Source organism: Verticillium alfalfae, genomic scaffold (genome assembly GCF_000150825.1).
Source record: "Verticillium alfalfae VaMs.102 supercont1.9 genomic scaffold, whole genome shotgun sequence".
NCBI lineage: Eukaryota > Fungi > Ascomycota > Sordariomycetes > Glomerellales > Plectosphaerellaceae > Verticillium > Verticillium alfalfae.
Window position 1 is genome coordinate 9068 of NW_003315030.1, and position 26020 is coordinate 35087.

General features: G+C 51.1%; 12 protein-coding genes across 12 annotated transcripts; 8 read left to right on the forward strand and 4 right to left on the reverse strand.

The window, feature by feature from the left end:
* Window positions 1-167: 167 nt before the first annotated feature.
* On the forward strand, window positions 168-3221 carry VDBG_06951 (rsec15; the record flags this gene model as incomplete). The annotated part of the gene is made up of 8 exons (XM_003002334.1): window positions 168-384; window positions 469-1479; window positions 1532-1663; window positions 1728-2030; window positions 2249-2541; window positions 2609-2765; window positions 2830-3083; window positions 3143-3221. 8 exons carry the CDS (start codon window positions 334-336, stop codon window positions 3219-3221), a joined length of 2280 nt encoding a protein of 759 aa, XP_003002380.1.
* On the reverse strand, window positions 3079-4927 carry VDBG_06952 (nuclear transcription factor Y subunit C-4; the record flags this gene model as incomplete). Its single annotated transcript, XM_003002335.1, has 6 exons — window positions 3079-3494; window positions 3566-4228; window positions 4289-4342; window positions 4393-4406; window positions 4488-4710; window positions 4792-4927. 5 exons carry the CDS (start codon window positions 4555-4557, stop codon window positions 3465-3467), a joined length of 831 nt encoding a protein of 276 aa, XP_003002381.1.
* Window positions 4928-5293: 366 nt separating this feature from the next.
* VDBG_06953 (rRNA-processing protein FCF2) lies at window positions 5294-6140 on the forward strand (the record flags this gene model as incomplete). Its single annotated transcript, XM_003002336.1, has 2 exons — window positions 5294-5590; window positions 5725-6140. 2 exons carry the CDS (start codon window positions 5294-5296, stop codon window positions 6103-6105), a joined length of 678 nt encoding a protein of 225 aa, XP_003002382.1.
* Window positions 6141-6562: 422 nt separating this feature from the next.
* On the forward strand, window positions 6563-7531 carry VDBG_06954 (mitochondrial 37S ribosomal protein RSM10; the record flags this gene model as incomplete). Its single annotated transcript, XM_003002337.1, has 3 exons — window positions 6563-6613; window positions 6690-7203; window positions 7305-7531. The coding sequence occupies 3 exons, from the start codon at window positions 6563-6565 to the stop codon at window positions 7340-7342; spliced, it is 603 nt and encodes a 200-aa protein (XP_003002383.1).
* Window positions 7532-7961: 430 nt separating this feature from the next.
* On the forward strand, window positions 7962-9376 carry VDBG_06955 (tryptophan--tRNA ligase; the record flags this gene model as incomplete). Its single annotated transcript, XM_003002338.1, has 4 exons — window positions 7962-8429; window positions 8492-8572; window positions 8626-8860; window positions 8919-9376. 4 exons carry the CDS (start codon window positions 8073-8075, stop codon window positions 9374-9376), a joined length of 1131 nt encoding a protein of 376 aa, XP_003002384.1.
* Window positions 9377-9601: 225 nt separating this feature from the next.
* On the reverse strand, window positions 9602-12679 carry VDBG_06956 (conserved hypothetical protein; the record flags this gene model as incomplete). Its single annotated transcript, XM_003002339.1, has 7 exons — window positions 9602-9686; window positions 9750-9988; window positions 10091-10200; window positions 10246-10275; window positions 10343-12107; window positions 12232-12364; window positions 12426-12679. 7 exons carry the CDS (start codon window positions 12677-12679, stop codon window positions 9602-9604), a joined length of 2616 nt encoding a protein of 871 aa, XP_003002385.1.
* Window positions 12680-14039: 1360 nt separating this feature from the next.
* VDBG_06957 (xaa-Pro aminopeptidase) lies at window positions 14040-16451 on the forward strand (the record flags this gene model as incomplete). The annotated part of the gene is made up of 4 exons (XM_003002340.1): window positions 14040-14115; window positions 14176-15250; window positions 15324-15585; window positions 15641-16451. The coding sequence occupies 4 exons, from the start codon at window positions 14040-14042 to the stop codon at window positions 16064-16066; spliced, it is 1839 nt and encodes a 612-aa protein (XP_003002386.1).
* VDBG_06958 (hypothetical protein) lies at window positions 16041-16750 on the reverse strand (the record flags this gene model as incomplete). Its single annotated transcript, XM_003002341.1, has 2 exons — window positions 16041-16411; window positions 16481-16750. 2 exons carry the CDS (start codon window positions 16701-16703, stop codon window positions 16242-16244), a joined length of 393 nt encoding a protein of 130 aa, XP_003002387.1.
* A 1801-nt stretch (window positions 16751-18551) lies between these two features.
* Window positions 18552-20009, forward strand: VDBG_06959 (derlin-2; the record flags this gene model as incomplete). Its single annotated transcript, XM_003002342.1, has 2 exons — window positions 18552-19002; window positions 19068-20009. 2 exons carry the CDS (start codon window positions 18823-18825, stop codon window positions 19623-19625), a joined length of 738 nt encoding a protein of 245 aa, XP_003002388.1.
* A 309-nt stretch (window positions 20010-20318) lies between these two features.
* Window positions 20319-21343, forward strand: VDBG_06960 (1,2-dihydroxy-3-keto-5-methylthiopentene dioxygenase; the record flags this gene model as incomplete). Its single annotated transcript, XM_003002343.1, has 4 exons — window positions 20319-20467; window positions 20532-20843; window positions 20902-20961; window positions 21073-21343. The coding sequence occupies 4 exons, from the start codon at window positions 20438-20440 to the stop codon at window positions 21199-21201; spliced, it is 531 nt and encodes a 176-aa protein (XP_003002389.1).
* A 1353-nt stretch (window positions 21344-22696) lies between these two features.
* Window positions 22697-24047, reverse strand: VDBG_06961 (peroxisomal adenine nucleotide transporter 1; the record flags this gene model as incomplete). The annotated part of the gene is made up of 4 exons (XM_003002344.1): window positions 22697-22920; window positions 22982-23219; window positions 23272-23828; window positions 23944-24047. 4 exons carry the CDS (start codon window positions 24045-24047, stop codon window positions 22791-22793), a joined length of 1029 nt encoding a protein of 342 aa, XP_003002390.1.
* Window positions 24048-24957: 910 nt separating this feature from the next.
* VDBG_06962 (PALB) lies at window positions 24958-25974 on the forward strand (the record flags this gene model as incomplete). The annotated part of the gene is made up of 4 exons (XM_003002345.1): window positions 24958-25005; window positions 25084-25427; window positions 25489-25726; window positions 25783-25974. The coding sequence occupies 4 exons, from the start codon at window positions 24958-24960 to the stop codon at window positions 25894-25896; spliced, it is 744 nt and encodes a 247-aa protein (XP_003002391.1).
* Between the last annotated feature and the right edge of the window lie 46 nt (window positions 25975-26020).

The window sequence follows — 26020 nt, forward strand, 5'->3', positions numbered from 1 at the left end:
AGCAAAAGGCAACTGCCTCCGTGCCATCCAAGGTTGACCGATGGAGGTAGTGCACCGAACACTTCGCGACTCCAGTAAGCATCATGCGGGTGGTAACCAGGATAGGTGGGGTGGGCGCTTCGTGTACTGTCGCCGCATGCGCATGCTAGTTGATTACCTTCGCAGGTACCATACTGAGGCATCTTGATTCAGAAGTCGCACCCCCATCGTCCATGCAATTCAAGCACGAGTTCAACCATTGAACGCCTCGACTGTGCCAACTCGAAGTTATTGCTGAGATGTGCAGGTAGCTGTACCAAACCGAACGGCATCGCGACATTGGTGCACTCCAACATGCCTCGGCGTGTCCAGAACTACGATGACTACGGCATCGCAGTTCAAGAGGTGAGCCAACTAAGCCGGTCATGCAGATCATCTCCGTCGGAGCTTTCAACGCAGACCATAGCTCACCATTCTCGTTCGTCTCAGATCATCGTCCTCTCTTCCAATGCCGACTTCTTGGATCAACTCATTCCTGTGTTGAAGGACGCATCCAGCTCAGGCCGCACCCCTGCACTATTGCAAACACTCTCACAATACTCCGAAGGCAGAGAAGCAGATATTGAAAGAATCGGTCTCACCAAGCACGAGGAGTTTCTTGGCTCAGTCACTCAGCTGCAGCAGATTCGCGAAGGGACTGTGACTTTGACTGCAGAAATTCTTGAGCTCAACGAGTCCATCCAGTCAAGCACAGAGAAGTTGGCAGACCAAAAACGGGGACTTGTCAATACGAGAGCTGTCCGACAAAACATCGCCGATGCCTCCAACGCGTTACAGGACTCTTTGAGGATACTTTATGCCGTGAATAATGCACACGAGCTGATTCGCAAGAAGAAATACTATGCAGCCCTGAAATCCCTAGAGGACTTGCAGAACGAGCACCTTGTGCCAATCATACAAAATAAATACGCCACGCAGCACAAGTTGGCTGATGTCATTCAAAAATCCATCCCACAGTCGCAGAAGTCGATATCTGAAGCCGTCATGACGGACCTCAACACCTGGCTATTCCGTATTCGTGAGACGTCTCAATTTCTCGGCGAAGTGGCCTTCTATCATACGGAACTTCGACGGGCCAGGCAGCGAGAGAGAATCGAAAGCGACTCTTATTTGAATCGATTCAAACTCAACTCATCCATTGAGCTGGCGTATGACGAAAGTGAGGAGTTTGACGAGTTGGATAACGAGGAGCTTCAAGTTGACTTCACCCCTCTTTTCGAATGCCTGCATATTCACGACGCACTTGGACAGAGGGATAGATTCCGCGCTGAATATTCTGCCACACGGCGGCAGCAAAAGGACTTGTTGCTGCCAGGTACTGTAGGACTGACAGCCGAAGACGAGAACTCACTAAGCAGCTTACTCGAAGGAGTTGCGGGGTTTGCCATAGTCGAGAAGGCGACCATGCGAAGAACACCTAATTTGCGATCAATCGCTGATGTAAGACAAACCACAAGGCGCCTGCTTGCGCGGATGCTAACGCCCCCTCCAGGTCGACGAGCTTTGGGATTCTATGTGCCATACTGCGATTGGGTTGACATCGACAGCACTAGACGAAGTCAGCAACGCCGAAGTTCTTTTGAAAATTAAAGGTGTCATGGCTCTCTTCATCCAGACCATGGAGGTAGGATTGTCTCTGCTGACCGCACGTCTCTATTTCTGCTCTGCTCACATACGCTTGCATGTAGGGCTGGGGCTACTCCGTGACAGCACTGGATGCATTTCTGTTGACCCTGTTCGACAAGTATGCGGAGCTTCTAAAGCGTCGCTTCAGTGAGGACTTTCAGGAGGTACACATTCTTCATTTCTTGTACAGAAGTGGGAGCTCTGCTAATGGAGGAAGATTGTCTCTACCGACGACTACATGCCCATGGCTATCAACAGCCTTGAAGAGTACGAGAAAGTCGTTAATGTTAGCTGGTTTTCGCAGGACAAGTCACCGGAAGACCTCAGGTGAGCATCTGCAAACTAAGCCGGGAGTCACGGGCATCGTTAGTTGTACTGACTGATCTGTTACACCAGTTTCCCCTGTGTGCTTCCCTTCTCCCAGATGTATCCGCTGTGCTGCATTGACATTAGAAACTTTTTGAACCAATTCTACTTCTTCTCGGATGACCACTTCCAGCACTCCAACATTATTGACGAGACCCTCAGAAAAGCACGTTGGCCTCTCCACTTGAAATTAGTGATTTGCTGACATCATTTGCAGTCTCTAGACGAGTTATTGACCGATAAGGTCTGCAAATCCTTGGTAGAGCGTCTGAGCTCTCAGTATCTTGGCCAGATCGTCCAAATTCTTATCAACCTGGAACATTTTGAGGCTGCTTGCCAAGAATTGGAACAGCTCCTGATACGAGCGCGGTCATCAACCTCTGCGGGAGGTCCTGTGACGCTGGGTGCGACCGAGCAGTTTCGGAACAACAAGAAGACGGCGGAGAAGCGCATATTTGAACTCGTTAACTCCAAGATCGACGATTTGGTCGATACGGCCGAATACGACTGGTTCGCAAATCTCTCTTCAATCTTCTGTCGATTTGCTGGTCTGAATCTGACGAAACTTCGCGAACAGGATGACCTCCACGGCGCCAACAGACCCAAGCAATTACATGCAAACATTAATACGCTACCTTTCCAACATAATGAACTCAACTCTCCTTGGCCTCCCACGGGAGATCAAGGAACTCATCTATTTTGATGCACTGAGTCACGCCGCGAACAAAATTTTGGTAAGCACACAAGACCATAACAATAGTGCTATTGGTAATTTCTCAACTAACCCTTTGCCACAAGGCTCTCCCGCTCTCTTCGGAGGTCAAACACATCAACACCCATGCCGTCTCGGCATTAGCCATCGACGTGCATTATCTCACAGAGTTTGTGGACAGCCTTGAAAATGGAGCTATGCTTCGTGAAAATTTAGATGAGCTTCAGCAGACTGTCAACCTGCTGCAATCGGACAACCACGACGAGTTCTTCGATATCTCTATCCGCAACAAGAAATTCGGAAGAGTGGACGCCCTGAACGGTCCTATGCTTTTAGAGAAGTATGTTGATTTGGACGCCAGGCAAATTACGATGGCACATCAAGCTGACCAAAGTATAGACTCACAACACAGGCAGCGCCACTAACGCGCACCGCTCCCCTGTCCAACTTCTCCTCTCGTTTTGGCATGATGAAATAAGTCCAGCAGAGGGGTTAACATTGGGACACTCCGAAATACAACGAAGGAGGAAAGAAAAGAAACCGAGCCCTTCACGGCTGAAGGCAGAGGACTGCCCAGGCGCTGAAAGTCTCAACGCCGGACGCCACGTACGACAAACCTTGCTTTCGACAGTCATTTCATAAACCTTGTGATGGCGAGGCCTGCAATATAAGCCGGCCCCACGCTATTCAACATACGTATCATGTTTGTGGCCGACCTGGCTCATTCGAACTCCTCCGATGACATGGGTGCCTATGACTCTAATTAGTCACTTGTTGCGAGTTGAATCGAATCAGCGGCAGGGTAGCCTCCGATTGACTTACCTGTTGGGCTTGCATAGTTCCATAGCCGTACATGCCCTCAATCTCACCGTACATGGGTGGTTGAGCCTGGCCGTAGGGGGCTGATGGGTTGGCCTGAACCGAACCGGGGTACATGTTCGGTGGCTGCCTAAAATCTTGCTCGGGAGCGATCGCATGAGCTCCGAGGCCATAGTCCGAAGGGGCCATTTGGTGCGAAGACGAGGCATGGTTTGGAGCCTGGGGTACATGCTGGCCAGGGAGCTGAGCCGGTGGTGCTTGATGCACGCCCTGTTGTGCAGCCGCATTTTGACCTGCGGTTCGTTTGGCCTGCGCAGAAGCCTCCTCCCTTGGAACGATATCGATGAGAAAGTCAAACATATCCGACTTGGCAAGAGCAGACGCAATATCAGACCTCTGCAACGTCCGACGCTTGTTTTCTTCCGCATGAATCCATGCTCGCATGGTCAGCTCGGTGATGAAAATGTCGCAGCCCTTGGCGAACAGAATTGGAGCCTCCGCTGAGATCATCTTCACATCGGGATCAGCCTTCATCACCTTCTTGATCCGGGCCAAGGGTAGCTGATGGAGCTTGTAGTCATGAGTGTCACTTTCAAGGTGATTGATCGTTTGTTGCCAGTATGTAGTCAATATATCCTTATATTGGCCTGTCAGACCTTGATGAACCTAGACGACGGAGTACTGTGTTAGCTCGTTCATCGGCAGCATTGGAGACTCTTCACCTACATTGGCCCAAGGACCCGTGTACAGCTCGGCAGGTGCAAATCCTTGAGCTGAGAGCTAAATGATTGTGAGAATAACACTCTACAGGGTAATGAAGGTGGGCGTACCGTAGCGCTGGCTCCTGAAAAGTACCAGTAGGTCAGCGATCTGTGGAAGAAGGAGGATAGGCAGGACGTTGCGGCAGCGTCAGAGGGGGCTTTACCGTAGTGACCGCCATGACTGGTGTCGTAAACAGGTTGCTGCGGGCGACCTTGTTGGTTCTGTGGGTCCATCTTGTACTTTCGGATTACGAGTACAACAACGTTGGCGCGTAGCAAGCAGGTAATTCGATAGATTTCTCTGTTCTCAATGTTTTTGGGGAAAGCGAGATATCGAGGCCTCAGAAATGATGGATGCGGCTGGAGGTGGATATTTTCCAGTCGTCACTAGAGCGCGTCAGTCGCGAGATTGAGGTTAGGCTTAGTGTAGCCAGCATGCCAGAAGCGGGGTAGTCGTGTTAACAATACCTTTTCCGACGAGCGGTTGCGGCAGTATGATGGCCTATCCTTGCAATTCAGGGTTCCTTGGTTCCGTTTAACTTGTCGAACAGAACGCACTTCGCTTGGATCTGTTTTGGAGATGAAGCTACAGACGACGTTGGACAGGATGATGGTGGTGGCTGGGAGTGGATGCCCAACTCCCCTCTAACACCAATGCAATTTACAGTGCGCAACTACCTAGGACCCAGGGACAACACAGCACGCCATGAGGCACCAGTGGTTTACACGCACTGTATGGCCCATACCGGCTGACTTATCCATGTTGCGTGTGCCATATAAAGCTAGCGTTATTTTGCATTAGAACCGCGTTATGTGGTCCCACTTGCCCATGTCCAAGATCTTCGTCGAATCTTTTTCATTTTTGCATCTGACACACTTTTCATTCTCTCCTTCCACCAAGCTTCGATCTCGTCGTGGCTTAATTTCCGTTTCCATCTTGCTGTAAGCCAAACGCTTGCTGTTATACGCTATGGCAGAGCTCTCGGACGAGCGCATTCATCGGCTATTGACTGAAGCTGAGGATCGCTTGGCAGCGACGCCGTATCACGATATCACGACCGATGTTGGACAGCCCACTCTGAAGCTTGACAGCCCGTCTCTCGTTGTGGGCGCAAAAGGTGGCATCGCACGGCCTCCTCAACAGAGGTTAGCGGTCCGAGATGCCCACCAGACAAACCCCAAGGTATGTTACCAACCTTATCTTCTGCTTCGCGATTTATTTTTGTGTGATGACAAGCTACCCATGCTTTACACCATTGATGTGGCAGTTTGTCCGTCTTGGATTACTCTGCCACGCCCTTATGATCTTTACATTTTTCATAGTTACTCTGATACCAATAGTCTTTTTATATCCGCAAACTCGCACATACTCTTTGGATTCGGACTAACAACCGCTCACAGAATAAGTTGGACGACGCTGGCCAAGGGTGGTTCGGCCTCCCGAAGACTGATCCGAATGATAAGGAATTCAAGAGAGACGTGCAACTTCTGCAGATGCGCGGAACAGCATTGGACCCCTCACGGCATTATAAGAAGGAATCGCTGAAAGCCAAGATGCCACGCTACGCGCATGTCGGGCGCATAGTAGAGGGTCCAACTGATTTTTACAGTTCTCGGTTGAACAGGAAAGAGAGGAAGATGACCCTGGTTGATGAGTTACTGGCTGCCGAAAAAGCTTCCGGGAAGTTCAAGGCCAAGTTTAATGATATACAGGGCCGCAAGGCTAGTGGGAAAAAGGCTTCCTATAAAAGATTCGTCTCACAAAGACGCCGGCGCAACTAAGATACCCAATTGCTTCATGAATCAAAGTTTCATTCAAGTTCTTTCTGTATGATGTTGATTATGCATGTAGGCCATTCCTTCTCTGGGCCCCTGCGAGCCACCATGCGATCATGGTGTGTGCTGGGCGAGGCAACCCATGTGAGAAGCTCACACACATGGAGGACCTTTGTAGCTTGGAGGACGCGCTTGAACCTCCTGGTCAAATAACACATTTGGATGCCGTTACAAAACCACTATCCTAAAGTGTTGGCCCTGGACCACAACTACTAGGGCCTAGATTCATATTGGCAGCAACTTCATATAGGCAGATGTCCGGGAGTCGCAAAACCCCAGCAGTATCCATGATTAGCTAATCATTCGACGGGACCATCTGCAAGAGAACCGACCATTCATTACGCTGGCGAAGTCGAATTTTGGACCTTGTTGTTTCGCCGTGACACGCAGACTCCGCGCGACCATGAGCCACTCAAACTTGCTACGGTCGGTGACAGGCCTCTCCCGTCGTTTTGTAAGTTCGCAGTCACTCTAGCATGGCTTTGATATTGTGTTTGGGGCTGATACTGCCATCTTTCTTTGGGTCACAGATCGCCACTCGCAACACTCCCCATATTCGACAAATGAGCTTGCAGACACCGCGCGAAACCACACCCGTTGTATATCAATCGTCCTTGGAAACGACTGATACCAGAAAATCAGATGGAAACGTACGATTTCCGAGGAGCGTTCAAGCCTTGTACTTGAAGCCTCTACGCCGCGAAGCCCATTTCGGTATCCCATCATGCGACCTGCAACTACGATCTTACAGCATTCGTAACCTCGAGTTTTTTTGCGACTTCGCCTTGCGAGCGGCGTACTACCTTGATTTGCCTGCCTTCGGCCCCGTTCCGCTGCCTCGTATAACGGAACGTTGGACTGTCCCGAGGAGTAGTTTCATCTTCAAGAAGTCGCAGGAGAATTTTGAGAGGATAACGCTTCGGCGCTTGATCCAGATCCGGGATGGAAACCCGGAATCCGTACAGCTCTGGCTGGCCTTTCTGCAGAAGCATGCTTACTACGGAATTGGCATGAAGGCCAATGTTTGGGAGTTTAGCCCAACGGGTAAGTGCCTTCGCCACCACAAGCTATCCTCTGCTCAAAGGCTAAGCATGATTCTAGGTCATGGAAAGTCAATGGCCGAAGTCACTGATGGTGTGTCGCAGAGCATTGGTTCGAAATGGGAACATCTTGCGCAGCATAAGACAATGGGAACAATGAAAAAGGTGGAGGAGATACTCGCTAGTCGGAAATTCACAGCTACAAGGCAGGATTAAGCAGTGACTATATCGCAGAGGGACGGCAACGGGCTTGCACCTCTCTGATATCCTGCATGTACATCAAATTGTGTTAGAATAGAGGGAATACGAAGCTGCCAAGCGACGTCAACGTCTCCTGCCAGACCCATCGAGTCGCTCATGCAGCCAATGCGGCGACGCCAGGGTGTCCGGGCATATTGTGAGGAACCGAGAGGCTTAGTCCGCAACGAAAACATCATACTCGATAGATTGCGACCTGAGGGAGGTCAACCAACTTAGTTTCTGGGGTTCGGAGCTGGACAAAGACCAAGAGAAGCTTGTCTGATCACGGGGCAGCCAATATTTCTAGGTTTTACATACAAATTCGTTTGATCTATAAAATTCACTCGGATGATCGTATTATCAATATTAAATTCATTATGTAAGCGTGGAGTTTCTCCCGAAAAGGCATTCTAATAAAAGAGCCTCATCCCAATAAAGAGTTTGACTTGTGGTACTCGTCAGGTGAGTTACATAGGTACCTTAGAATATTGTGTCGTGATAGAAGTTTGGTGTGTTTGTATTGTAGCTAGCTTTTCCCTTCAGGCTAACACATTGGCCCACGCAGTCAAAGTTGACTTTGGAATCGCTGGCACAGCTGTAGACATTCCTTGCTGACATCCAACCACCAGCGTCATGGGCCGCTTCTTGTGGGCCACGCCGACGCGATTACGCTTACGACCATCGTCTACGGTCTGTCATCGGGCAGTGTATACTACAGGCGTCCAGCGTCCAGCTCGTGTCATTTTCTCCGGAATTCAACCCACAGGCACACCGCACCTCGGTAATTTTGCTGGCGCCATTCGCCAGTGGATTAAGTTACAGAACGAGCCTTCGGAAGCATGCAAACGGTTTTTCAGTGTTGTCGACCTTCACGCCATCACAGTACCCCAACAGGCACATCAGCTTCGGCGTAGTAAACGCGAGACGATGGCCGCCTTGATAGCCGCGGGGCTTGACCCACAGCGATCTGTTCTTTTCAATCAATCGTCCGTAAGTCGAATGCCCAGTCACGCACATGAGAGGCCTTTCATGGCTGACTTTTCATATCATAGGTTGCCGCACACTCCGAGCTCATGTGGATCTTGAGCTGCACAGCGTCAATGGGCTCACTCTCGCGGATGACGCAGTGGAAGGTACGTTCCGATTTGCTCTATCTGCAGATCTCGTCTGACAAAGAGCGGAATAGAGTAAGCTGTCGCTCACAGCGGACACCTCGCTTCAAGATGACGGAGTTAAGGCGGCTCTAAAACTGGGCCTCTTTTCCTATCCTGTCCTACAGGCAGCCGACGTGCTGGTACACAGAGCCACCCATGTCCCTGTAGGAGACGACCAGCGGCAGCATCTTGAGTTTGCCCGCGAGTGTGCCAATGTTTTCAACAATGCCTACGGACAACACCTCATTGTCCCCCAAACGTTGACTTGTAAGATGCCGCAAGCCGACGAGTTTGTAAAAGTATCTTCAAACTAACCGAGTCACAGCAAGGGCACGTCGCGTCATGTCCCTTCAGCAACCTCACAAGAAGATGTCCAAATCGTCGACTGACGCAAGGTCTCGGATCTTGATCACGGACAGTCCTGATGAGATCAACCAGAAACTCATGTCGGCCTTAACAGACTGCGATAACTCGGTCTCTTACGACCCAGTCAACAGACCTGGAGTATCAAATCTCTTGGAGATACTGTCCATCTTTGATGAAAGCGGTAGAGAACCCGCGCAACTGGCCGACAGCCTTTCAGGGTATAACCTTAAAAAACTAAAGGAAAAGGTCTCAGAGAGCGTGGTGCTGGGTCTCAAGGGCATCAGAGAGCGATACATTGACCTCCTTTCGGCCGATGAAGGTAAATACCTCGACTTTGTGGAGGCGGAAGGTGCGCGGAAAGCTAGGGAAAATGCGGCAGAGACAATGGCTATTGTAAGAGACGCCACTGGTCTCTGAAGGTCATGCTGAGTGCACGGTACACATCACACTCAACTGCTACATCAACTTGCAAATACCATCACCGAGATAGCTGTATCAACACTGTAAGAATGCACAACGACAAATAGCAATGGATTCGGATCCGTCGTCGCGGGACTGATCACAATTCAGTGACTCTTCGACCCTGTACCAAAATGGATGTGATCAGACGATGACCGGACCTCCGTTCTGTTTGATCTGACTTTACGACGCGTAGGCGAACTTGGAACCCCTGGCAGCAAGCCAGAACTCACGCACTACTTGGTTTGTCGCCCTTGAGCCTCGGAGGCTGGTCAAAATCGTTGTTAGCTTGCAATGCAAGGCGTGGTATATCACAGTGACCAGCACGTACCTGATTACTTTCTTCAGAAACGCCTCTCGATCCTGCTGTGTCACTTGGTAGCCTACACAGTGCTCATCTCGCAAGGCATCCCCAAGCCATGAGCGCGATTTAGAGTGCTGGCTTATCATTTTCTTGAGGGGCTCGCTCAATTTATCGAGCTCACTTCTGGCACCCCCTCCGCCAATATTCTTGATGAGCGACCGAGCTAGGAGAGGGCCGAGTTGTCCAGTCGCTGTTTCAGCAGCTCTCTGTACGAAGTCATTTTCGTTTCTTAGTGAAAAAAAAGACGCCTGACTTGTGTCTTAGTATTGAAGCTTCATCAAGTCTCGATAATCGCCATCGTTACGTACCCAAAAGTCAGCAGCGGCAGCCTTGGGCAAAGGCTCCCTGCCATCAAGGACTCGGAGTGCAAAGAGGTAGAAGAACTCCGCCGAGCCCGAGAGCCCGGGATCAAGGAAGACTGCAGGGCACTTTGTAGTTAGTCTTGTCACGAATTCAATCGCACTCTGAGCTAGTTCGGTATCGCTGTCAGGTTCTGTGACTGGTCAGCAAGATGGTACTGATGAGGTTCGGAAATTGGTGCGATGCAGCTGGAAGCTCACCTGGAAGCTGTTGTAAGAGTCTCGTAACCCAAGAAAACAGATTGGAGCGAATAAGATCGAGTCCGCCATCGGGCGACTTGCCAAGTGAACTAATGAACGAGCAAGCCGCGCTCACGAAAAGGCCCAGTCGAGGTGTCGGTGGACCTTGTTGAAGCAGGTAATTAGCTACGACATCTGGTGGGAACACGAACGGTCCAGCCTCCGATTCCGAAAAGCCTGTCCTGAAAATGGTACAGATAGTCTCGACAACTTCGGCATTGTCAGGAAACGATTGCTGCAGTCGCTGGATCATAGTAATGATACCAGACTGAATCTCCAGTAATAATTCCCGATGGCCAGCATAAGCATGGACTTGCAGTCTATCTGTTTCAATATCAATAGGGGCCTCTACAGGTGCTTTGAAGCCCTTCCCGATACTGACGAGGCACCTCAAGGATTTGAGCGCTAGGTGCTCCGCGACATTCGAAACGTCGTGTTCCACAAGGCACCGGTGAGAGTGCTCGAATCCAGGCGACGATGTGGCCCGCAAACTGTCGCTGACATCTTGCCGTACGAAGCTCAACAGGGTATCGAGGTAGCGGAGTCGTTCTTGATCATCTGGTATGGCATAGACAACAGAAGCAACGGCGCCGAGAACCCTTTCGCTTGCGGCACAGTCAATCTGCTGGCGTGTCGATAACATGCTGTACTGATCCAGGAAAGCACCTGATTCACTGGCCAGACTTTGCTGCGACGAAGAGCAGAGGCGTTGGATGGACTTGGCAGCAGGCCCGGCAAGCGCAGCGTCTGGCAAGACAGAGAACAGGAGCGTCAGGGCAGCTGGTAGGCTCGCGGTCTCACGCTCGAAGAATTCTGCGTATCGTTCAAGAAGCAATATGCAGGTCTGACGCGTGCGGGGTGGCAGCCTGCTATCTGTTTGCTGGAGTGTGTGGAAAAGTGGCGATGAAAAAACCGTATGTAACGATTCATCACATATGTCACCAGCCACGCAGTCTGCGAGTGCCCCGAGGCAGTAAGCTGCCGCTTCCAGTTCCAACCAATGTCCAGATGCCAGGCTTGAAAGCACCAAGTCCGCAAAAGAAGACACAAGACGAGACCCTATGATAGTAAACGATGACTGTAAGAGATCTGCGACATCTTTCCTCGCATCAACAAAAGCTATGCGGTCGGATGAGTCCCACTCCGCAAAGTCCTGTGCAGGCGGGAAGATCACCTTGCGCCAGATGCCTGAGACAAGCTCCACAACATGTGACGATGCCGCAGACACCCAGGGCTGAGCCTGATGATCATCGGAGCACATGCAATCGACAAGAGTCTCTACAAAGGTAGACCAAAACTCCAGTGCAGGAACAAATATCCTATCGTCGCTGATTGGATAGCCCTGCGCGTGGAGCAGCCCACGAAGCCTCGTGAGAAAGTCTTGGCTACGGTCGCCTGTGTTCTCAATAAGCAGTTGGACCTTGGAGTCGCCCAAGGCTAGCATCAACTGCCCAAACTGGACAGACTCAAAGTCGAAGTCTCCATCAACGAGTCGCTGGTAGCGACCTCGCGCTGAGTCTTCTAGGAGAAGCGAGAAGAGGGCCTCGTAGTGGGCCTCAAGAAGGAATCCAGAGTAGTTCAATAGGGTATCGGAGAGAAGCTCAGCGGCGGCTTCGAATAGATCGGCAATCGATAGGGCTGACAGGACGGGGGGGATCAAAGAACGAAGCAACGGAATCGTCTCGTCACCTCGCGCAGCTAGCCGCTGAGAAAAGAGAATCCAAGACTATGATGACATCGAAGTCAGCATCGTGACGCGATTGCATAAAACAGAGCAAGTTGCGGTACCGCGAATTGCTGATACCATAAATCACAGACGTAGCTAAGAAAGATGTTTCCATTCGGCATACCTGTAAGGTCTTAATGCAGTCTCCTTGGAGACTGCGGTCCTCGCTGGTTTGTGAGAACCCAGCTGAAAAACAGTGGCTCATGAGTGCAACAACATCGGAAATATTGCTGGCAATGGCTTCGTATATGCCCAAGCTACGTATGACAACCAGTGGGTCAGTTTGATTCGCACTTTGCGTGCGTTTTTGGAACTCACTGTTTGCTAGCGTTGGCGTCAATTTTACCTGCTTCTTCAACCAACGACCCAGCGAACCAGAGAACGGTTTGCAGCTTTCGTGAGTCGACGTCCCAGAGGATCGTCGATATCTCGGGAGGTACAGCAGTGATTTCTACCGGCCAAGGTGACGATGAAGACATTGAAACACACAATGATCGTATGCAGTCGGGCCAAAGGTTGGGAAAGTGTATGAAGAACGCCACCAGGGCGGATGTTAGCTTCCTCACAACCATTGTCCCTGACCCATCTGTCAGTGACGCATGCAGCCACCGTATCATATTTTGAAGGAGCTCTAATGCATCAACATCGGAGAGACTTGCACTATGAGAGCGTTAGTGCGGTTTTTCGGAATCATTGTTGCTCGCAGACCGTCGTCGAGGACACGCACCTCTCAGTGTTGAGTTTGACCATGATGGTCAAGGCCCCGAAGAACTTGATCTTGTCGTCTGCATGTCCAAGAAGATCGCGTGCGATTCGCCAGCCTGCTGATGATTTCTGCAGCCGATGAAGTTGTTCTTGTATATGACCTACGTTGTGGGAACCGGACGGCTCATACAGAGCGAAAACAAGCTAGATGTTGTATTAGATCGTCGACCTGGATCGCATGTGTGCAAAAGTAGCTGCCTCGCGTACTCACTGCCTCGACATCCTGTAGGGATGGTGATAATGACTCTCCCATGGCGATGATCGCAAACGTCAGTGATTAAGCCAATGATCTCCGAAGCACGGAGTAGTAGGGTACGGCCACTCTTCCCTTCCGCCATTCGGTAGGTGACGGATGAGCCGAGAGCAAAAATGCAAGCTTAAGGTCGGGCCTATCGCTCACTACCGTGATCAAATAATGTAAAGTAAGGGTCTGGCTGCAAATTCGAGACGATAGTCGGTGCACACTGGCTGTCTAGCAAAGCAAACGTGATTTCAGCGGCGGGGATCAGGCTAGCTTTGTATGTGCATGAGTGCCCTCCTGCTCACGGCGGGGGTTCGATGGGAGGACGTAGATCTTGGGGCTTAGTCTATCTTGTCTTGCCTCCTCAGATTTCTGCTTCCGTCCGTGTGTCGGGGGAATACAGTACAACGTCGAGCGAAGAGGTTTGGATACATTGGGCACCTTACTGTCTGTCTGGGAGGCGGCAGCTGAAGCAGGTCAGTGGGTCGAGATTTGTCCCATAGTGGATGCCAAAGGGTTCATTGACTTTGTGGGTATATCTCTGAACGCGTGTATGCATGAAGGCGTTTGTTGCCTGGAATGATCCGAACCCACGGGCAATCTACCTAACCTACCTAGGTAGGTGCCTTAGGTAATTAGCGGTGCGCAGTCTGTACCCCCTCACAAGACAAGATCATCTCAGTATCTGCGAACAACCCAGTATCACTGAGTCTGGATTCCCTCTTGACAGGGGGCAATTCATCTATCACTATCGCATGTTAGGGAAGACTTTGCAGAGCTATTCGCTGCGCCGGGCATCTCGTGGCTCACTCATCTTGGTTTCTGGGACTGCTCTCGCCACTTCACAGTGTTCCTCCTTTCCAATTCCAATATTTACTCACGAAACCCTCAAACGCCATTCTCGATCCCTGACCTCAGTGCCGATCATGGAGAAAGTCGATACGTCTGGTCGTCTCTCGAAACTGAGGGAGCTTATGAGAGCTCATTCAATCGACGTGTATGGTAAGTCTTGGCCGGTCCGATCCCTCGTCCTTGGCGCATGGTATAACGTGAATATCTTAGTGGTTCCCTCGGAAGATAGCCATTCTTCGGAGTACATAGCGGCTTGTGATGCGCGACGGGAGTTCATCAGCGGCTTTAGCGGCTCTGCCGGCTGTGCAGTGATTACACTTGACAAGGCCGCTCTTGCTACTGATGGCAGATATTTCAACCAAGCCTCGAAGCAGCTTGACCACAACTGGCTGTTGCTCAAGCAGGGTCTCCAGGATGTCCCTACATGGCAAGATTGGTCCGCAGAACAATCCGCCGGCGGGAAAATAGTTGCTGTGGATCCAGAACTCATTGCCGCAGCCGCAGCCAAGAAGCTGGCAGCAAAGATCCATAAGTTTGGTGGCAGTGAGCTGGTTGCCCTAGAACGCAACCTTGTTGACGTAGTCTGGGGAAAGGATCGCCCTGACCGCCCGAGGAATCCTGTGGTGATCCTAGACACGGCGTTCTCGGGGAAGAACGTTGAGACAAAGCTGAGAGACTTGCGTCAAGAACTTGTGAAGAAGGATTCACTCGGCATGGTAGTGTCTATGCTGGACGAGGTTGCCTGGCTCTTGAACCTGCGCGGCAGCGACATTCCCTACAATCCCGTCTTCTTCTCTTACGCTGTCATTACTCTCGACACTGCCACACTATTTGTTGACGACACCAAACTCCATCCCGACAGCCTTGAATACCTGAGAAAGAATGGTATTGTAACCAAGCCCTATTCTTGTATTTTCGATGATGTCAAAGCCTTGACGTCCTCGAAAGGTGTGCAGGGTAGAGAAAAGCGAACTCTTCTCTCGAGCAAGGCGTCCTGGGCTTTAAAGCGGGCACTTGGCGGCGATGACCTCGTTGAGGAGGTGCGCAGTTTCATCGGAGATGCAAAGGCCGTGAAAAACGAAGCTGAATTGGCAGGCATGAGGGCTTGCCACATCAGAGATGGCATTGCGCTCATTGAATACTTCGCCTGGCTCGAAGACCAGTTGGTGGCCAAGAGAATCGTGCTGGATGAGGTGGAGGCGGCAGACAAACTCGAAGAGCTCCGGCAGAAGCAAGAGAACTATGTCGGATTGTCATTTGACACCATCTCATCCACAGGCGCCAAGTACGTTTCCCAACCTGCGTTCTGCGCCCCGTTTTAGGTATTCATTGTGGTTTATACTGACTCTTTACAAAAGCGCTGCTGTAATTCACTACAAACCCGAGCGTGGCTCATGCCCAGCCATCGACCCTGAAGCAATCTACCTCTGCGACTCGGGGGCTCAGTATCTCGATGGGACAACCGATGTGACTCGTACTGTTCACTTCGGCTGTCCTACAGCAGCCGAGAAGCTGGCTTATACGCTTGTACTGAAGGGTAACATTGCACTGGATAGCGCAATATTCCCAAAGGGGACGACAGGGTTTGCACTGGACTGCCTGGCGCGGCAGCACTTATGGGTAAGCTTCAACCTCGACATGAAGAAAATTGTGCTGACAAGTACTCTTTTCTCAGCGGGAAGGTCTAGACTACAGGCACGGAACTGGGCACGGTGTTGGGTCGTACCTGAATGTGCACGAGGGTCCAATTGGAATCGGTACCAGGGTTCAGTTCGCAGAGGTATCACTCGCTTCTGGAAACGTTGTCTCCATCGAACCAGGTTTCTACGAAGACGGTGCATTCGGCATCCGTATCGAGAACCTCGCTATCGTCAGGGAGGTCCAGACCCAGCACTCCTTCGGTGACAAGCCTTACCTCGGATTCGAACACGTCACGATGGCTCCTTACTGCAAGAACCTTATCGACATCAGCATTTTGACCACGGCAGAGAAAGAGTGGCTTAATGCCCATAACACGGACATTTTCAACAAGACAAAGGATGCTTTCAAAGACGACGCCTTAACCCTTGCATGGCTGACTAGAGAAACACAGCCCATTTGAAATTGGCAAACTGTGTATAGCTTACTAAAGCACCGTGGAGCATTCCCATCAGAACCGCGCAAACGCCGCTAGTGTAAATGTAGCAGCGAATGACAACCGGAATACTGCATTGTTGAACGGTTGATTTAGTATGGCCCGGCTCAGCCGCTGCCTCAGCCCGAGCAGCTCGGGGATATCAACCCCCCATCGGTGTACGACCTACAGTGCTTTGTTTTAATCGAGTGCATGACATCGGGATTCTCTTCCTCTCCCACGATAAACTTACGTGCAATGTGAGCATGGCTAGGCCAGATATGAAGACTATAGCCTGGGAAAAGAATCCTAAGACCAGACCGGCGCCGAAACCTGCCCAAGTTAGATCGCCTTCCATGCCAATTCCTGCCACGCTCTGTTCGATGCCACTTCAGCTCATACCTGCCATGCTACCCCGGGAACAATCCCTCACGAAGTCGGCATTCAGTGTTCCCCGAGTCGAATGTGAAAGCGGTGTCCGCTTATTGCTCGAACTAGTCGCAAGCTTGTTCTGTGAATCGAGCCTGAATGCACGTCGACATTGCAGAGTATAGGCTAAGCCCAAGCCTGTGCCAGCTTGTAGTGGTAGGCGCCACCTGAAGGGCGTGACGGGAAAGCGGTGCATGATTAAAGAAGCCGGTCTGTGTGACGGTTTGAGAGGCAGATTTGGTTGATACTACAAAATGGGTGCCAGTGTGGAGGTAGTGCCAGCACCTTTTATCATGTACTCGTTGACTGTGGAATGAGACCTATGGTGACGTAGTACGGTTGGCCAAGCGCTAGTCAAGTTACGGGTACGGCACCCCAAAAAATGAAACCGCGCTAGATCACCCTGTCGCAACATGAGCAGTCACCACTTACATACCTGTTCTCCGCTAGCTTCACCTGTGTCAGTTGATTTCATCGTTGCACTAGGAAAACGAACATCGACCTTGTAAATGAAATTAGGTAGTAATACCTTGCCCTAGCTACAGACCTGACCTTACTCTCCGGAACGCCTAGTAGGAAGGGGGACACTCAAGGACAATGACCGAACTGAACGTTCCCAGGCCAGTCGTTCTCTCGCTGGCACTTGCAATGTCGCCTCCCACGGAACAAACCCAGGGTATATGTAAATGAGAACATAGCGTTCCCTTCTCATCAGATTCCTCTCCTCAGCCCACAACCCAGGATCCGTCATATCACCTCACCCCAAGCAAGCTCATGCTCCTCGTATCCTTCGTGCCAACTGTATGTCCTTTTGCATGATGGTTACTCGTTTGGCATGTATTGCACAGAGATTGGTGTCTTCAAAGAGATGCACCATGAAAGCCTCCGCAGCCTCCTGGAGTGCCAAAATTGCTTGCGACTGCCAGCGCATCTCCTCATCACGTGGTCGACACGACATCGCGATCTCTCTGACCTGTCAATGCGATCAGCATAAGTGTATCATGTCCCCATGTGCCAGAATGTACCCACCAGTCGGGCAAATGGAAGGCTTTCGCAATAACAAATCGGTGCTACTTTGATACTTCCGAATTTCGCGGGAGCGCTACCTACAGACGAATTCTCGTTTCGCACGTTGCGGAACAAGGTCGCCAGCTGAATCCAGTAGATTAGCTGGAGGCGAACCACCTCATGAAATCGGTCCCACTGACGTGCACATCGCTGGGTCCGAGACTTTCGCGTACTGGCGTCGGACTTCCTGCTGGTACCTGAGCGTGGTGGCATGGTTCTAGAAAAGTGCTGATGTCTCGCCGGGAATGCAGGCGAGTTTTCGGGGAGGTCGAAGCGTGAAAGAGAAAAAGATAGTGATGTCGTACGCAGTTAATTGCTACAGATTTCGTTCCGGCCAGGCGAGATGCTTTTCTTCTTTTTCTTTCTGGGATGGGGGGGGGGGTGGTGGTGGTGAGGATTGTATCGTTGCGATGCCGAGGCGCGACAAGACGCGACGCGACACAGGTCCGTTCCAGCCAGAGGCAAGCCTGTTCGGAGCGCGTATCTGAGACGGATCTGTCTGGCACGCCGTTCGTGGTAAAGTAATGATTGCAGCTTCGGATGGTACTCTTCGCTTCAAGTGGTGACAGCAAATAACAGTCTGAATGGGGGGTAGAGGATCTGTGGATGTTATCAACTCGTCTAAAGAATTCCTGAGGCCCTCGAAGTACAATTAGCGCGCTGGGCCATATGTGTGGGCTGGGTACCAGCCACGCGGATTTTCGATGAGGAACATGAAGTAGAACAACGCGGCGCGTGTTGCCGCGCATGGACATATAATCTGAGCGCGTCCCCTAACTAAGGGTTCCGGGGCAGTAATGTCCCATAATTGCATGCATGTCCTGAACCATGCGGTTCAAGTGATATGCAAGTACGTGCAAGTCAAGTATCCTTACCCATCTCCCGAGGCGCGACCTGATGGCGCCAAATTGTGGCGGGGCCCAATGTGTTATCTGTCACCTTCCGTCATGATCCTGGCTTTATCAGGAACACCAAGCAGCATTGCAGGTGCGCCCTCCCGGATGCTGAAGCGGCCACCTCACCATTACACCGATCTATGCCCAGTCTCATTGCGCCACAACCGACGAAGACCTTGGTTTCTGGGGTGCATTCCAGCATTTCAACCTTCTGCGATCCATACGATTGTTCCTTCGTCCATATACTGTCACGTCTCTGCGGGAAGCTATCGTGCAATCATCGCAAGCCAGCCTGGGCAATGACCGCTGATTCTCGCAGGGCTGCAGCAGTGCCGGAACAAATTATAAGAGATGGACCAAATGATGGGAGATGGTGGAAGACTTCCACTTGAAACATGGTTCTGGGAAATGCCGATATGCACTAGGTGGTGGACTACTGCCACACTGTTGACCAGTGCTCTCGTGCAGTGTCAGATGGCAACACCTTTCCAACTATTTTACAGTTTTCGCGCAGTATTTGTCAAATCGCAGGTGGGGTCATTTTCCTGAGCAATCGATACTGGTCATCAAGCTAATTCATCTGTTCGTGCAATCAGTACTGGCGACTATTGACGACATTTCTATACTTCGGGCCATTTTCCTTGGATCTTCTATTTCACGTCTACTTTCTCCAGCGCTATGCCCGGCTCTTGGAAGAGTCATCAGGTCGCTCTCCCGCGCATTTCTCCTGGTTGCTCATGTACGCCATGACAAGTCTTATTCTTCTCTCGCCCCTGGTGTCAATGCCATTCCTTGGACATCCGCTGTCTTCGACACTCGTTTACATCTGGTCTCGACGTAATCCCGACACAAGGTTGAGCTTTCTAGGGCTCCTAGTATTCACCGCGCCATATCTCCCGTGGGTACTGATGGCTTTCAGCTTAGTTCTCCATGGGTCTGTTCCAAAGGATGAGATTATGGGCGTGGTCATTGGGCACATATGGTACTTCTTCACTGACGTCTACCCACCCCTGCACAATGGCTCACGCCCTTTTGACCCACCTAGCTGGTGGCGACGAATCTTTGAGAGGAGACCAGCCAACGAAGCTGTGGACGGCACAAACAACGACATATTGGCCATGGGTGCCCCTGAACTTGCCGCAGAGGTTCTATGAGCGTCTCGTCGGCGTCAATACGACAGGCTGGGCGAATGGATAGACAGGCGTGAACGCTGGAAGAATAAGAGGATCGCGGTGCTAAAAGTTCTTTCGATCATGGTGTCCTGATCAAAGGAACCGGTTTCACTTCCCCAACGAGTGGCTGAACAGAGGTCTGACGGGCCATAAGATAGCTCCAGTGGGAAAAATAAAATTGTGCGAGGTGATGCAAAATGCATACTTTCACCCTGCTCCATGCGACGGCAGTGGAGCTTATGACCGAGAGACCGATTACAGCCCGGTGACCTGGTAGATAACAATACCACTACAATGCAGATTTCAGCATGAATGGTTTGTGAAGAGCTAGTTGAACTACCTGAAAAAAAATCGCTAGGTAGCCTTGCTGACGTTCATGTTATCGTGATATGGACAACTTTCTGGCAATCCTAAGAATCTCCTGACAATAGAAAGCCGGAAAGCCCATGTTGAAGAGCGATGGCGATAGTGTTGTGAGAAAGTCGATATCCTACGGAGGCGGCTGCGGTCGTATCGTACCCCAATAGCCTCCAACTGCCGTTGAAGAGCACATGTGGAGCAATCCGAACTGTGGATGCTAATACCTGAAGGAGGCACAAAGCACCACAGCCAGCTTGACCTCTGATTGCGTCATTTCATACTTAGATAAAGCGCCGACCCCACCACAAAAGTTGCGCTCACACAACTAACGTCCACCATCAATCGTGACAATTGATCAGCATTCACGCCCTTCTCCCAGCATTCCTATCACCCATATTTACTACCGTATCTTGGGTCGACGCTAACCTGTAACGATGAAAGCCTATTGGTTTGATAACCTGCCTGTAAGCCGACTTTCAAGCAACGTCTTTCGTGAGATTGGTCGACTGACAACAACTTCGCGATCAGGGCGACCAGCGGCTTCCCCATGATTCTGGGAACGCAGTCGACGAGGAGGGGCTAGAGCAACTCGGCGTCTACTATCACAATATATCAGACATTGAAGGGGTTAACCAGCTAGCCGCAAAGAAAGGCTACAAGAACCGCGACGAGATCATTGTTTCTCCAGAGCAGATGGGTGATGTGTATGAGGATAAAGTGAAGAGTTTTTTCAACGAACATCTTCACGAGGACGAGGAGATAAGGTATGTCCGTGATGGGCAAGGATTCTTTGATGTCCGCAGTCGTGACGATGAATGGGTGCGCATCCGCGTGGAGAAGGTACCAGATTACTTACTTGGCAAGTTGCATGCTTGGGTCAAACTAACTCCTCCGTCAGGATGACTTGATTATCCTACCGCCTGGTATATACCATCGGTTCACAACAGATGAAACGAATGTAAGTTCACGCGCGTGCCCGCAGTACAGCCCAGCCTCACACAGACCAAACTTGACCCTCTCTCCCTCTCACCTCATGCCTGGTCGCTCCATGCTCAACATGTGTGTACAGTACATAAAAGCAATGAGGCTCTTCAAAGACGAACCAAAGTGGACTCCACTGAACCGGTCATCTGACCTGGACGCGAACCCTCATCGTCAGCAATATAGTAGGGAATACCTGGCAAGCCCGACAGCTTGATGACACAACGGTAGTCCGGGGCGAACAGGATACCGACATACCCACCTCCTACGTGCGAAGCAGAGCCCGCTTTGTCTCTTTGCTCCGAAGAGGGTTTACACAGCATGCAGAGAGACAAGGTTCAATAATACACAATTCAATCACAAGCTGAACCTTCCCCCTGGCAAGGCCGCCGAAGCCAACTCGTGAAGCTCCGCGGTCTAAAAGAACACATGCCTTGTAACCAAAGCGTTACCTGCTTAAACTGCGTCCAACATATGCCGCTCGTTCACTAACAGTGCTGTAGCTGGACCACATGACGCCCTGTCCAGCGTTGCAATTCATTTAGTACCGGATGGAGTTCATGACTGATGATTGAGGATGCAAGGTTCTAGATTGATTGTCTGGAGGGCGCGCATAATCGTGAGCATCGGCTGCCTCCAGACTTAGCTGGGATATTCACAGTCGATCGAGTTCACACAATCGGTCCTTTGATGACTGAAAACGGCCGTGCTCTGTTAAGGCTCGGTCTTGGATTCTTGTGGTGACAGGGCTTCACATGCCGCTGCCTTGGTGGTCTCATAATTTTGACCCCAACCGCCGGTACGCCATCATTTCGTGAGAGAGAACCCCATTTCCATCGTCGCGATCCAGGGAGCTTCAGGCCTTGTCAGCCTCCCTCTTCTCCTTCTGTCGGGGAAATGTTAGCATTGATCTGTTTTTTTTTGGTTGGACGGATGGGATTTCCTGTCCCGATGGGAGCCTCGTACCCAAGAGCCCTAGCGGTGCCCGTGAAAGAAGCATGGCGGTGGGTGCGACCGAACCTTAGGGGTCAGTTCCCCTTGAGCGAAGGGTACCCTGCTGTCTTGGGCCTTCCTTGATCCTCGTAGGTACGAAAGGTGTCAGTACCTCCGTTTGCGCATTGCAAAATTGTCGAAAATAGTTCCCCAACCTCCCCGTTACGGTCCCCTTGCGCGACTGGTTGTGCTGCGAGGAGTTCTTGGACTCTAACGTTGTTGTTAGAATAGGGTACAGACAAGATACGATTCGTTCAGACTTGACATACTGGCCATTGCTGCGACTGTACTCCTGCTTAGATGGTGTCGGGTGAAGGATAAGGGCGTCAATTGCGAGGGTCGATTACAGATCGAATGGCCTTCTGCTGGTGGTTGTGGGGAGAGATTTCCGTGCCCTAAGATTATTCGCTTACCTAATACACACTCGCCTACATCGGAGAATCAAGCCGCAGCTCGGATTAATGGAGTAGCTGACATAAGGCACTATTTACGTACGTACCTAACCATCGCACCATCGCACCCCACGCAACGTGTGTTGCCTCACCTTCATCTCAGGCTCACTTTTAGTACGGATCCCTGTTGCGGCTATTCATCATTCAATTAAGGTCAATGCGGATCTGATTTCATTACGCCTACCTAATCAAGACCGAAAAGACCACGAGGACACGGAATTTGGCGCATGCACGTGAAGTGCATCACACAGACGAGTCGCCGGGGAATGCTTAATTGATGGAACAGATCTTACAGAGCTACGTATGTGTTCACAACCAATATCCTCGCAATCCGCAATTCTTCGCGCATGCTGGCATTTGCTCATCGGGAAACCAGAGGCTTGACTTGCGAAACCTGTTGCAGTAGCCCTCCGCTTTGTGAGATCTTTTCGAGTTGCTTTGCACGCATTGTCTTGAGATAACGCAAAAACAAGACAAACATCAACTCCATGCTGTGGTTCAGATCGTCAGTCATATACACACATAATAATACGGTTCGTCAGTGGCGCTTACCGTTCCTTGGTCATCATGAGAATCCCCTGCACGAGCAGTCCCTTCAGTATCTGAGGCGCAATGCCCTTGAACAGACCAAGTGGCCCTTCTCGCTCCAGGATGAATTGCATCACCTCAATGAAGCTGCTGAATGGCTTTCCCTGTCTTTCCGGGGGTGGACGAGATTGTAACCCGACCTTGGCAACAATTAGAGGTTGCGTAGCCAATGTTGCAAGCGACTTAGACATGGCTCCGAGCACTTGCGGGCGTTAGCCAGATATAGTTCACGTCGCTTCACGCTTGCCACTTACAGAAAGCTTCCCACGGCTTAAGACTGCTTTTCCCAGGGAATATGACCTCTTTCAGCCTCTCATAAGCCCCATAGGTGATGGCAGGGTTCACTACCAACACCAAGCTAGCCTTGAGGCCCCTCCACAGGCCGAAGACGCCATCACTGCCCTCGACAACTTCTCGTCCTGTCTCCCAGAAACCCTTTCGTTCGCCCTTGCGTTGGGTTTGCTGTCTTGTGGTGACCACTGCAACCGGTATTGTGCAAAGCTGGGCCACAGCACCAGCGACCGCACCCAGCGCAAGTTCGGTGATGGTAGAAGGAGGAGCTGTTGTTTTGGCTGATTTGATATAGAATGTTCGAACGATGGAATACCAGTAGAAGTAGGCAAAGTTCGGGGAACCCACACCAAGAAGTGACCCGCTCATGCCTGCGTACAGGCCTTGAATGCCATCTTCTGCAGCAATCTTTGAAAGGGCATCCCATGTTGAACTGTAATGCGGCTCGGCGGCTCCGGCGGCGGCGTCGGGTACATTTCCTGTTTCCTTGGTTGGCCGTGCTTTAACCTGTACTTGTAGTCTTGTTTTGACTCTTACAGAGACACAAACCAGTCAACTTCACAATTCATGCAGAGCTGCGATAGAGAGGGAGAGAGAGAGCTGCCCCTCCTAATAGATGTAGTGCAAGAACTTACATGTCGAGAGGGTAGACAAGAGCATTCGCCAGAACAGCACCTGAAGCGCCTGCGACGGCGCGGCCCCATGGGGCAAGATTGACGGGCTTCGACTGCGCGGCCATGTCGTTCTGCTATGTGGTGAGTAATGTACCGAGAAGCTGTTCGCAATATGTTCCAATTAGGACGGCGTGGTGGTATCCCCGCGAATTGAGGTAGCTCGCACTGGCTGGCCGACCTCGGTTCGTTGCACGCCTGTGATCGGTTTGAAGCAACGGAGGATAGATAACGATGTCTGTCGGGTGATGTAGATGGCATGCGATGAAAAATCAAAGAATGTATACCTAGAGTGTCTGCGACCTAGACACCCGTTATCCAAGAGGCGCGCAAACCAGCTTTAACTCCAGGAAAGGGCGACGTCGGGTGTCGGGTGTCGACCTCGGCCTCAAGAGCCGTCTCGTGCTCGGTTAATAGATCTCAGATCCCGTAGCGCACGCACGTCACTGGTACTCGCTGTGTAGCTGATAAGGGGGGTGAAATGCCGGTTGCACATCCGCCAGAGCCAAAGGCAAGAAGGCACCATAGTAGCTCGGGCGGGGGACCTCGGCTACGACGACGCACCGTGTGGTCCACTTTATTCGATGTCTCAAATGAGACATTTCGACCAACTGAAAGTATGTCTCTAATGTGCTTGGTTGGTGTATAAGCATTACCATTCCACCACTCGTCACGTCAAGTTCACCCCACTGTGCACGGGACTGCATCGAGAGGCGTTTAGAGGGGTTGGTGCCTATTCAGATTCATCATGCTATCGGGCCCGCTCTCAGTACCTGTTAAACCTCCAGCGCATCTTCGATCAGAGCTCTTATGTACCCCTTTGATCTCTTCTAAGTCCATATCTTGTTAGACAAGAGGCTTCTGACGCCTCAGCTAGTGGTATTCAGCCTTGATCCTTGTGCTGAAACACAATTGGTGCCTGCCGGCGTGTGTGTTGGTCGGTACCTTTCATGAGTTGGTTTATTGTTTCGCCAGCTCATGTATACAGGGTATCAGGTCATGAACAATGCCGAGCATCTCGCAACAGTAAGGCTGAACTTTGATCAATCATTTGGGATATCATTCTTGCAGGCGACGGGCGTTCAAAGGCTGACCTGGCTACAGAGTGAGGAGCAACTGTCACGGCAGGCCAACCGCGACACTAAGCAGGCTCTGCAACACGCAATTGCTTCCGCAGATTTTTATATGAAAGCCTATGCCGAGGCAACCAATGCGACTGACCGTCTTCGCCTGCGGCGAAAATGTCGAGAGATGATCACGTGGGCTGAGCAACTCAAATCAAAAGAGCCCAGCGGCATTTCATCTCCGCCTACGTACCGCAAGATCACGGGAGAAGAGGAGACCATTCTTCGGCAATCATCCTACTTACATGCCTGTTTCTTTCCGCCTTGGCAGTCCGACCCAAGCGATGATGTATTTGAAATTCCCGCAGGGTATCCGCCATACACGTCAGTACTCCAGAACAATGATTTAACGTTTTAGGTCCTGATCAAACGCTTTGACATGTAGGGATCATACCGAGTATGCTATGTCCCATCAGCAGAACGATATTCTGGGAGGCTGGGAGCGACCTGCCACTCTCGTCGGCTCTCTCTTCCACACCGATGAGCCATTCAACGGTACCACTGCACTGATGGCCGCAAGTGGCGACAGTGACCTGGTCCAAGATATAACGACGGACTGTTCTGTGGTAGCTAGCCTTTGTGCAGCTATGGATGTTCTTGTCACAAAGTCGCGCGGCAAGCCGGTGCGTCTACCTGAATTTGTATCACATGCGTTGTCCCTGACATTTTGTGTACAAAGCTTCTCTCACGCCTGATGTTTCCGTACGACCACACCAACGATCGTCCAAAGCTATCGCAGTCCGGGAAATACATATTCCGCATGCATTTCAATTCAATGGGCTGCTTTCCGTGAGGGAGTTAATCGATGATCGACTGCCCGTATCACGAGCTGGCATGACCGTAACTTATTCGTTGTTGATCGTCGGAATCCCCGATCTGTTCTGGGCCGGACTTATGGAGAAGGCATAATCTAAAAG